This window comes from Leptosomus discolor, chromosome 6 (assembly GCF_034619465.1).
Source record: "Leptosomus discolor isolate bLepDis1 chromosome 6, bLepDis1.hap2, whole genome shotgun sequence".
NCBI classification, from domain to species: Eukaryota; Metazoa; Chordata; class Aves; order Leptosomiformes; family Leptosomidae; genus Leptosomus; species Leptosomus discolor.
Genome location: NC_141396.1, coordinates 3,681,846 through 3,693,467, shown reverse-complemented (window position 1 = coordinate 3,693,467; position 11,622 = coordinate 3,681,846). Strand labels below are relative to the sequence as shown.

General features: G+C 41.2%; 1 protein-coding gene across 1 annotated transcript in view; it reads right to left on the bottom strand.

The window, feature by feature from the left end:
• Positions 1-3,657: 3,657 nt before the first annotated feature.
• ADAM12 (ADAM metallopeptidase domain 12) overlaps positions 3,658-11,622 on the bottom strand; it is a 186,055-nt gene continuing 178,090 nt past the window's right edge. The window contains exons 21-23 of the mRNA XM_086467435.1: positions 11,339-11,521; positions 4,946-5,073; positions 3,658-3,718 (exon numbers count right to left, since the gene is read on the bottom strand). Coding sequence (XP_086323561.1) covers positions 3,658-3,718; positions 4,946-5,073; positions 11,339-11,521 — 372 coding nt within the window. The remainder of the gene's footprint in view (positions 3,719-4,945; positions 5,074-11,338; positions 11,522-11,622) is intronic.

The window sequence follows — 11,622 nt, the reverse complement described above, 5'->3', positions numbered from 1 at the left end:
GCATTGTCATGCAGTGCTTTAGGGAGAGCACACTGTGTTCTTGCCTCGCCTCTGGAAAGGGGACTTGTCTGCACCGGCGTCTCGTGTTGAGTAGGGAGGAGGCTGGAATACGTGTATGGAAAAGGACAGAAAGGAAGAGCAGGCACCAGCACCGTCTCTTCAGGTCTCTCCCACAAAGACAAATTGAACACTACAAAAACCTGAGGATTTACAGGATGATGTTATCTTAATTATTAAAGGTGATTTACCAGCTAAAGTTTGCTGAGCGTGGAGATGGATGAACGTATCATGGCAGGACCCAAAGCCTGTGCTGACTGCACTTCTTTGTAACCAGCCACCACAGGCCCATTCACTGAGGAGCAAATGTTAAACTGCACATCCCGGTGTATCCCATGGAGATTTGTTTGCTGACACTGTCCTTCAGAATGTAAAACCCTTCCTTTGGCTTTCACAATGGAATTTTACGTGACATCTGCACGTCTAATCGCAAAGACACTAAATTGGTATGAAAACATCACACAGCCAGCTACTACTCACATCCAGGGGAAAAATATTACACGGAAACAAAAGGAGTCTTGGATAGCTTCTTTGGTTCCCCCCACACCCCCTCTAAAAGCTACAGACCTTTTTCTGCCTGCGGTATTTTGCATCTGAATACTTGGACGTCAGCTAGTTGGAAGGATTCCAGCTTATAAGGCTGTTGTATACATTGCACCTACCTGTCTGTTTAGAAAAATCAGCTTGCACTATGCCAGGAACTACCTTGTGCTGGTTTCAAGTAACTAATTTAAATATTTCAACATTTTACAGGATGTTCGGGTTTGCTTGCCCTTGTTTCAGATACGGAACTATGGTTTTTTTCCAAAAGGCTAGAAATCTCTAGCTTTAAGCATGTCTAACATATGATAGCAACTCTGTTAGGTAATATGTACATGCAATCATGAACTCCTTGCTGTAAGACTACATTCCACGTCACTGGATCCATATGCTTCAGCTGCTGGTTTTAGAAAAGTGTTAATAGTTAAGAAATTTGACATACACTTTTCTGCTTAGTAATCTGCGTAGTTCACAGCTTGCTTAAATGTACTTTTTTTTTCCCAGATTGTGCACTCTTTCTCTCAGTGAATTGTTAAAGGCAGTGAAAGGCCTCACATTAACGATGCCCCATTGCCGCTGGGCTCCTGCTGCTCAGCTCCAGAAGCCACGGATGTGTCCTCTCACGCCTCATCCACAATGAGTGGCTGGACTTTGCCTTCCTCTGGCAACAGCAGATGTGATCCTGGGCAGCGGGTGCTGATGCTTGTGCTGTTCATCACCTCAGGAATATCCTAACAGCCAGGTAGGGGGCTCCTTGAGGGATACAAGCCAGTAAGACCATCCAGGCATTTCAATCTTAAAACTCCGCTGTGCTGGGACTGGGGACACCTCGCAGTGTCCTTGGCATCATTCTTCTGCTGTCTTCCTCCATATATGAAAAGGGGGTGTGTGTGTTGCTGCTGTAGGGGGGGAAGAGGTCCAAGAGGTTCTCAGCATCACCTGGGACACGTCCTAGGTTTGGGGTGCTCTGCTCCCAGAACAGATGGGCTGTGGTGTGTTCTGGACTGGGTGCTGGTGAGATGGCTGCTTGTGATTACAGGGGTAGGACTTGGGTGCCCTGTAGGGATGGTTCTATCTCTGTACTTTGCAGGACTGCATGGGTGGATGACGGTTATTTTAAAGCTAAGGTTCCTTTAAAGCTCTAAGTTTATACACGAGCTAAGCTGGTGCCATTAAATTCAGATGTTAGAACTTCTGATGCAGATAATACAAACTTTGTAGTCGTTTAATTTCACCTTCTTCTTTCAGTACTTACAGTTTCATTGTCTGATTTCCAGCAGTTATCAGAAACACTTTGATACAGCATGACACCTTGCACATTCTAAAAATGGGAGTATTCAAACAAGCAAACCGAGATCATGTGTCTGCTTCAAACTGAGATGCCCCCTCACACCGCCCCCTCCCCTCCATTTTAGATATAAAGCTACTGTTGACAGGGAGAAATTAGTGTTTTAAATAGAAAACATGTAAAAAGTATAAAAAGCACCATTTTTGGTTTCAACTGTGTTGCTGAGCCTAGGATAAACGAGCATCCTACTGTTGCAGTGATTCTCCATACAGAAAGCACTGTTGGTATTAGAGTTGTGTTAAGAATTTAAATGCTTTTGTGAAGCATTTACTTTGCTGTTCAGCAACAAACGAAACTATGGGGTTTTTTTGGCTTTAGTTTATCAATAAACATGAGTGCTATATCGCTACGATGGGGAATGACTGGGAAAATTAAATGCGATTGCACTTAAATGAGCTCCACGTTTCTATCAATGCTTTTATTTTTGCTTAAAGAAACAAAAACTACAAGCAATAAGGAAACTAACCTGTACAAGGTAATAGTTCCTTCCCCCTCTATTTCAACTGACATTTGAAATTTTTTTTTTATTACAGCATAGGTGAAATAACTGTATTCAGCAGTGCTACTGAGAAGGTACAGAAGAGATCAGCTGTAACGCTACCACAGAGTAAAGAGGTGATTTTTTTTTCCATGTCTTAGGATAACGAAAGCCTATGTATTAAAATATGCATTTTGATTTGAAAATTAAGAAACCCAGAACAATAATTCAGAAGTTAAATACAAAACAGTAGTAAATATGCAAAATACAGTTGATAAGCAGAGCGATGATGCAAAAGAAATAAGTACAATAGTTGACTCTAAAAATGTAATTCTTTGTAACGCTTGGCTTCCCCCCGCCCCCTGCGTGGAACGTGCTGTCCCTCTGACCAGGACAGCGACGCAACATCGTGGGATGGCGCCACCTTAGCGGTGTGGCTGAACGTAATGACCACAGCACCAAAAAGGTGATGGCACTGGGAGGCCCGATGCCTGCATTCACGTGTACCAACCATCTTGTGTTCAGGGAAAGTGAGGTTTAAAAAAATACAGTTTTGTGATATACAGTACTTCTTCAGAAAGAGAACGTGCCCAAAGTGACTACATCCTCTTTCAGCACAGATTTCTCGATGCTTTCAAACAGTGATGTGAAAACCGAAATTACAGTACAGCACTGAGCGAGCCTTTGGTTGAATACATACGTTACACATCTGTGTGCAGGTATCGGGCACTTCACCGTGTTCCACAAGAGATTTCTTTTTTTTTTTTTTTTTTTTACCCTGACATATTTATCCAAAATTTTGTTATGAACCATTGCGACTGAGTTGCTTGCACATTTGATTTATCCACGAGTATCAGCACTCCTTAAAGAACAGATCAAAACTAAAAACTCTACATAGGACCAATAGAGCAGAATTATTCAAGTTCAATGAAATATTACAAAAAAAGGCTTCCTTTTTAGGAAAACTCAGCTATGGTAAAAATATCTACTACAGTGCACTGCACTGTAATAAATATTCAACATAAATTAATAATTTACAAGTACCTGAGCAAGTATACAGAGCACCATAGCACAGCACAGCACCAGAGGCAGTAGCTCAGAATTCTTAAAAATAATGCTGTTTTCAAAATTAAAAATTCTAAGTATTGTCATAAAAACGAACTCCAGCTGGAGTTTAAAGATAGTGCAAACTTCTGTCTTCACTTTGTAAAAGAAAGGTGTCAGCTTTTCTAAGTCATTTCACGTCAACAGTGTTGCTGGACCTGGATTCCTGTGGTGGATGCTTCGGAGCTGGTCTGCTGGAAAGAAAGAAAACAGCAAATTGTTATTTAAAGGTTTGTTAGTTCTCACGGCCAGCATCACGCTCGAGGCGTGAAGATGAAAGGTAAAACCTCTTGGCGCTATCCAAGTTAACATCAGACACGTAGCGTGGGACTCTCATACTGGGAGGAGATCAGACACGTAACTGTACACACAAGCGCCGCCGAGAACTGTAAATGGTACCAGAAGATGCCTTTTTTCAGTTCATGTTTTTACTTGCTGCCTGGCCAGTGGGATAAGCTAGCTCAATATTTCAGGTGTTGTTCTTTAAACTCTTCATTTCTTTGGGTGCTCATCAACTTTGCACGTGTTCAAAAATGCTGCCTAATGTAGAATATCAGTTGGTTCCAAAAAGCTGTAGTAATCAGCTTGAAATATTGTTACTTTCAGAATATCTTACTAGAATGGACAGCCAGGAGCTTAATCTTGCGGACTTTTTGCCGGAAGCATTAGGAAACTAACTCGATTCTATTTTTAATTTTTCTGAGCAATTGAGTGCCTCATTAGTAAAATTCCTGTAGCTTAGAATACTACTTTTATCTTCCTGGGAGCTGACTTCTTATTCATAGGAAACTGAAGAATATCGGGTAAGAAAATATCATGGATGATGCCCATTAATATTGGGCATAGTTATGTCACTTCCACATTATTTTTTTCAACATCCTTTTTTTTTTTTTTTTTTTAAGTGTCAAATTTCTGTGCTTTCTGAATGTTCTGCGTATTATTTTCAGATTTTATAAACTGATGTTCCATTGTGAAATGTGTGAACCGGGAATTGTTTTTATTGGTGGTTGGTCTCAACAGCATTCAGTTCTCACCCTAATTTTGTAGGTGGTCTGAGTAGGAAAATTATTTCTGCGGGAACTTTGTTTCTCTTGAAATTGGTGCTTATTAACGCCTTTCTTGTGCAAGGAATTGTATTTATTGGGCAGTTTTTGTAACTATACAGTTGGATGCTTACAGTCAAACTTTCATGGATAGTCTAAATTCTCATACTTCTGTGGAAGTCAGCGCGATTGCGCTGATACGCTCCCAGTGAGAACCAGCCCGATACCGCGCGCTCGAAACTGGTTGTCGCGTGGCTCTCGGCAAGAGTTACAGGAGCACCGTTACTCGGAGCGTAATGGACCTGCTCGAAGCCATTTGAGACCCGTCATTGAACAAAAAATACCACAAATCAAGCTGTTTTGATCAGAACTGACCTTACGGGAGCAACGTGAGGCAGAGCTTTCGCGTGTCCAGGCACTGCCGTGCATGCGCTGTTATAGCGCGCTCTGGTCAGAGGGTCTGCTGGTAGAGGCTTCCGAGGAGGGTTGGGTTTGGGGTTTTCCTGTGATAAGACATAAGGTCATGTTAGTCTTTGGAACAACGTAACGTACTTAACGTAGCAACAACTGCGATAAATTGAAGGTTGTGCTGAGTAGTTGTGACCAGACGTATTTAAATAAGCAAGCCATAATGTTTTTTTAATAAACAGGCACTTAGATTTTAAAACAAAGGTTTGATCCTGTATTTTAATGATTTTGTTTCTTTTTGTTTGCATTCTAAAACGCAAATTCAGATGACCACAAAAACAATCTGCTCAAGTCCGGTTTGAATTGGTAGCATCTGTGGAATTTTTTCAGAGACGCTGCTGTGCTTTCATTCCGTGGAATTAAATGATTCATTAATAAGGAACAGAAGTTGTCTGCTGTCAGGCATGAGCTAATGTCTCCTCTGTGTGGTCCTCGGAACACTGCAAACATGGTAACATGTCTATTTGTGGTCTTCATTATGAAGAACTGGGGTAGATTAAGTGACTTGCTCAGGGCACACAAAAACTCTCTAATACATCCAAAAGCTCACTTCAGATCCTTCTAGTATTTGAACTGCATAGTCATGCTTTTTCTAAGTAATTTTACTCTTTATTATTAGTTCACTATAACTATCATTAGTAAAGTTGTCCAAAAAGAAAGAAGATTTTACAAGCATCATCTAGTTCAAAGATATCCCCTGAAAGATATAATCAAAACAAGCAGAGGCATGAATTGCTCATGAATACAGTACAACTTTTAATTACTTGGTTTGAGCATCCCTTTGTTTTCTTACTTTTCACGGCAAGTGTTTGCTCTTTCAGGAAGGCTGACTATCGGCAGGCATTTTGATAAGGAAGAAAATAGGGGCGCTTAAGTAAACCTCATATCTAGTCACTTCAAATTTACCACAAACTGCGTTTTAAAGCTGTATATAATGTCCCTCTTCTTTTTCACTCTCAGCATAACTTGTGCTAGCTCTTGAGTGAATCAGAAGTAGCAACATGAAAAAAAATCCTATTTTAACTTATTGTTATAGCCAGATCTCATATTCAGTATAAAAATTAATCTTGACTTTCATCCAGAACTTCCACTATAAACCAAGACAAACATATCTTGCTATAAGAAGTTTATCTGTGCGCTCTGTCTTTGGGGGTAAAAAATAACTGCAAATATTCTTGAAATAATCAGGCCTGGAAAACGATGAAATAAACAGCATGCTTGTGAACACCCTATGTAGCTTTATCTCATAGGGCTGTCCTGTCGAAAGACCCAGAGTTTAATTAAACACTAGCAAAGGAAGTTCTTCAAAACATGGTCATTTCCCGTGGTACAGAACTAGAACCTTAAAACTACTAAGAGAAGGAATCTTACCACCAGGATTTCTGAACCCAAGTTTACTTTGTGCACTAAATTTCTTACACAATGAAATCTTAATGCGTGTGTTTTGAGGTGAAATACACCAGTTTGGAACAAGTTAGGTCACAGTGGAAACGGATTTTTTTAAAAGAATTGAATTATCTCTACAGTAACATATAAATTCATGTTGCTTCTGTAATAACTTTGTTAAAAGTCATAATGTTTATTACCAGGGAAAGTACATGCAACATCACCTTTTTTTATAAAAAAAAAAGTTGTAACAAATGCAAACCCATCAGCGCTATAACGGCAGCAAACAACGAACACATCTTGGAACACCATAAAGCCTTTACTCCCTTGACGGCCTTCGCAGAAGTGGCCTTTTCCCTCAAGTGCTTTTACATGATTAATCCCATGAATTAGTCTGACCACAGGAGTATCCAGCTGTTTGCTTGATCAGTCCCTAATTGTTACTGCATGATTTGTATTTACTCTTCAGTTGGCAGGGTGCTTGGTACCACACTTGGGAAGAGGAACCGATCCAGGCTCAGCAGTCTAGAGAAACAAAGGTCTCAAGAGCTTAATGTCTGGTAAGGATGAATGAACAAAAAGTGAGGAGAACTGTCCTTGTCTGTGTTTATTAGCGGTGTCCTGTGTCTAACCACCACCTACAACACCCGCTAGTAGGGAAAGGTTGACTTGCTGAGAAGCTCAGAGCAGCGAAGTACTGATGGGACCCTATCAGTTGCTTTTTTTGCCCCTCTTTTTGCAGGGGAAGCTGGCTGAAGTGGCTAACCCATATGTTCTTCAGCTGTGGAGTAAGCATCTTCTCACGGCTGAGCATTTATCTTTGATGCCTAAGCCAAACTAATTCTTTAGACCCTCTTATTCCAGAAGAAACATCCACATGAGGAAGTATGCTGAAACAGCACCCATACTAAAAATATAACTCTGATTGATGGGTACACAAGTCCAACACCTGATTTTTTTTTAATTTTTTTTTTCCCCAGAGCTTGTAAAAATGTCATCCTTGAGTTAATATCATAGAATCATTAAGGTTAGAAAGGTCCTTTAAGATCGTCAATTCCAGCCGTCAGCCCCACACCACCATGGTCCCTAAACTGTGTCCCGAAGTGCCACATGTGCACCTTTTTTTAACACCTCAGGGATGGTGACTCCACCACTGCCCTGGGCTTCCTTTCCTTAAGAAGGAAGCAGCAAAGTGGCTTCACAGAAAGTCTAATCTGGCAAGCTGGTAAGAAAGAGTAAAAGAAAGAAAGGGCAAAAAAAAAAAGAAAAAATGAGAGAATTCAGATAAAAATGGAGATGGAGAATGTGTAATGGCTGAGATGAAGCAAAATGGAGGAGCACTTCATAGAAAGGAGACACCGGCACTGGAAAATGCCACCAGGAAAACATACATTCTTAGAGGCAGAGGAGAAAATACCTGAAGAAATAAATCCCCTCTCTCAAACTGATTACAGGATGGTCTTTTATATTCTTTATGTGCCACAGGAGAGTCCAAATTGATACAGCTTTGTATATTAACATCCGTGGAAACTTGCTCCAGCCTTTGGTGTCCTGGCAAGTACCACCATGGCTGTGCTTCCCTGCTTCAGCTCACTCTCCTTTCTCCCAGCCCATGTTTTCCCCCTACAGAGCTTCAGCTCTTCAATGCAAAGACTTAATGGATGGATTTCCAGCTATCTATCAATAAGTTAGCACTTAATGCCTTCAGTCGCTGTCTGTATTTGGGGAAGTATTATTTTAAATACCGTCACCATCTCTTTTTACAGCTCTGCTAGGAAGAAAAAAGTAATTCTCATATTGAGCAGCTACAAAGACATCAGATGCATGAACCTTTAATTTGTTTCACTGACATTTTTTTTCCACTGATTTTTAAATAAGCGACTGGAAGAAGGCTCTTGCCTGAAATGCACTGGGTGAGAAGGGGTATTTTCCTCCACCTATTTAGATGGAAACTTAAACTCTGTTAGCTCTCTGTGTCTAGAGCCATCTGAAGTGTCACAGGAGAGGTATTCACAGCAAGAACTGTGGCAGAGGGAGCAGGAGGTGAGCCCAGCTCAGCTTTACTAGGGGAAAAGTAAAAATACCAAGCTGTATTTCCTGCGATAAGGATGACCTGTAAAACATGAGATATAGTTTGGTAATGAGATGATGACAGTATCAGAGACAGCAACTGAATGCTAACAGCAACAAAACCAAGTGGGAAGAGATCAGATCAGGATGCACGGACTGAACCCACGGTTAGTATAAACCTGCACTGTGCTGTGCTGATTCGTATTGGCTGTGAATCCGGCCCGTAAATAAAGTAGGTTTGCCTTGTGAGAGCACCTGAAAGAAGGAGAAGCTGTTTATCAGTCAAAAGATTGTTAAATATAAAACTTGACAACAGTTCATTTGCTAAGTGTTTTTTTGTTTGCTTGTGGTTGGGATTTTTTGGGGTTTCCTTGGTTGTTTTTTTTTTTTTACTGTTTTATCTAAATCTGAAAGGAAATTTTATAGCAAAATAATAACTCATTCATTGCTATCTCAACAGCCACTAGAGGGGAAAAGAGTTGTCTCAAAGTCTACTTAGTGTGTTGTACCTTAGCTATCCACTGCTTGGAGCCCAGAGGCAGCAGGAAAGTAGCTCGTGCTTAAATCCACCTCTCAGAAGGGAGAAGCAGGAGGAGGCAGCTGTGAAGCCATAGAAACAGTGAATGGTTTCAGATACTCTTCTTCAGCACGATACTGCAGCACTGAGCATCTGGATGATATTATGAATGTAGCAATGATTTTTAAAGTGCTTCCTCCCGGTGACCTGATAGATGCAGTACCAAGAGAGTGCTGAAGTGAGACATTAAGTAGTATTTATATAAATTAGACTGAAACTATTCTCAAGTTAACTTACTTCTTCTGAGCTTTGGGGGAGTAAAATCGTTAACTTCAGAAGAAAAGATTTCCTTCCCATACAGCATTTTTTCTGTGTCCCTACGGTATAAAAAGTAGCAGTTTCTGACAACCTTGGGTTGTGGTTATGGAGATAATTTTGAAAGAAGCCACTCTTGCTTGTTCACTAGGTTGCCTTGAGTTGATCGCCTCTTTGTCCTACTTCTGTTTCACGCAGCAAGTGAAAAATTGAAAACAGCGACGTTTTGCTTGATGGAGTAACCGTCACAATTCATTTGGGCCACCAAAATGAAAAGCTTTTAATTTCAGATCTGCCAGTCTTTGGTAATGATAGTACTAGAGATCTGGTATTCTATCTTGCCTTCACACGGGATTTGGAGGGGAGGGTGCTCTGGAACATGAACTGGAGTGGTGCATTCGATGTGCAATGGCAGGCTGGGGCAGACACAGATGCACCACCAGAATGAGAAATAGTTACTTTTTCTCCATCTGCCCTCAGGTAGTGGGAGAGAGTGTGAGCTTATAAGGTGCTAGATAAGAAGAAAGAGAAGAAATGTCTTTTTTTTTTTTTTTAATAGTTCCCATTTCATTAAGAAACAGAAAAGCACTTGCACTTAAAATCTTAACTTTGACCACTGTGAAATGTGCAGAATGTTTTAAGGAATGCAAGAAAATAAACAATGAAACCACTGGAGCTAAAGACAAAAGCAACACAAAGCAACACTACTTCAGATATCCTAGAAAACTGATTTTAGAAAGAATCAGTATTTCCCATTCCTCTGAAAAGGAAAACAAGTGACTAGCAAGATGGAAAAGGGGAGAAGAAAAAGCTTAAGTACTGTGAAAGCAACTAATAAAGTGGCCATGCTTATAAAAGTGGGTCTAACCTGAGTCATTCCATGTTCAGACGTAGACAAAATGAAAACTAGATACACCTTTTCTGCTGTCACAGTCGGTAAGCACACTGCTGTGGCAGCTCAGCACCGTCTCACCCCTTTTTGTTCCTGTGTTATTTTTACAAGCACTTTTCAAAGCACGGCCCTTCAGCAACCCTTTTTCATAGCTGTATCCTCCTGTGAATCGTTGGGAAAGTGTCTCGGAGCAGCTCACAGGGTTGCTGCGGGAGGAAGGTGCTCTGTCCTCGGACATCCCAGCTGATTCAGACAGCCGCAGTCACTCAAGACAGCTGTTTGAGTAGAGATTTGCATCCAAATCAAGGCGATGACACTCATTTAAGATAGCTTGGTGACAACAACATTCACTTCATTTTAATCCTGTACTATATCCAGGATAGCACAATGTCTACAAAACGGAAAGAGCTGGGTGCCTGATTGCTTTGCTTAGACACAGACACGCTACACATGCAACCGAAAAACAGAAGCCGGGTACAAGAAAAGGGGCAATTTAATATGGACAACTGCAGACAACTTCATCTACCCTGACTATTGCCTTGAGATGCATCTTATTACTAAACAAAAAGGGCTACCAGCTCTATTTAAACATGGCACTGAAAGGTACATCTACGTGAAACAGCGTGCGTAATTACAAGTCTGCTCTTCAGATCTGTGCTCTGGGAAAAAAACAATACAGTTCATACATCTCCTGGCAGAACAGAAGCACATCAGGCTAATATACCTTTCGCTCTTGCACAAGACATCTGCAGCTTGACTTCCTAAAATGTATCATTATGTTTGGCACCTTGCTAACAAACCGTACCATCTCCCCTCCGGTGCGGCAGCTGACAAGACGAGCCCGTGTTTGCCTGTAACATGGAGCTTGTTTATACTGTTGTGTCTTTTGAGTGGTGAAGAGAGAGAGTTCAGGATCTTAAATTTTAGGATCCCAGCCTCAGCTGGCATAAACCGATATCTCCACGCTGCATTTCTAAACTTGTACAAAGTGTAAAGCAAATGCTGTGGAAAAAAGGCCAATAGGAGGGATGAGACAACACTTCATTCCTCTTCACCACATGCAGATGCTCACGCACTAAATGCGAAACAGAAGAGAAGCTTAAAGAAAAGCAATGGTTACCTGGGTGAACCGCAGCGAAGGGGTGGCTGGCAAGGGTCTTTCAGGCACAGCTTGGTGACATGGCAGCTGGGGAAGGGGTGGCAGGACTCGCTGCGGCGTTCTTAACTGTGGCAAATCGTGCGTCTTCACGGGGTCACTAATGTCAATGATCTGATAGGGCAGCGGTCTTCTTGAACCCTCTCTCTACAAAAACAACCCCAACCAGAAGTTATAAACTTCGAGAGCTGGCAGAAGCCTTGCTGCTTTAAAAATCTACGTTATTCACTCGCTTTTCTCTTCTACTC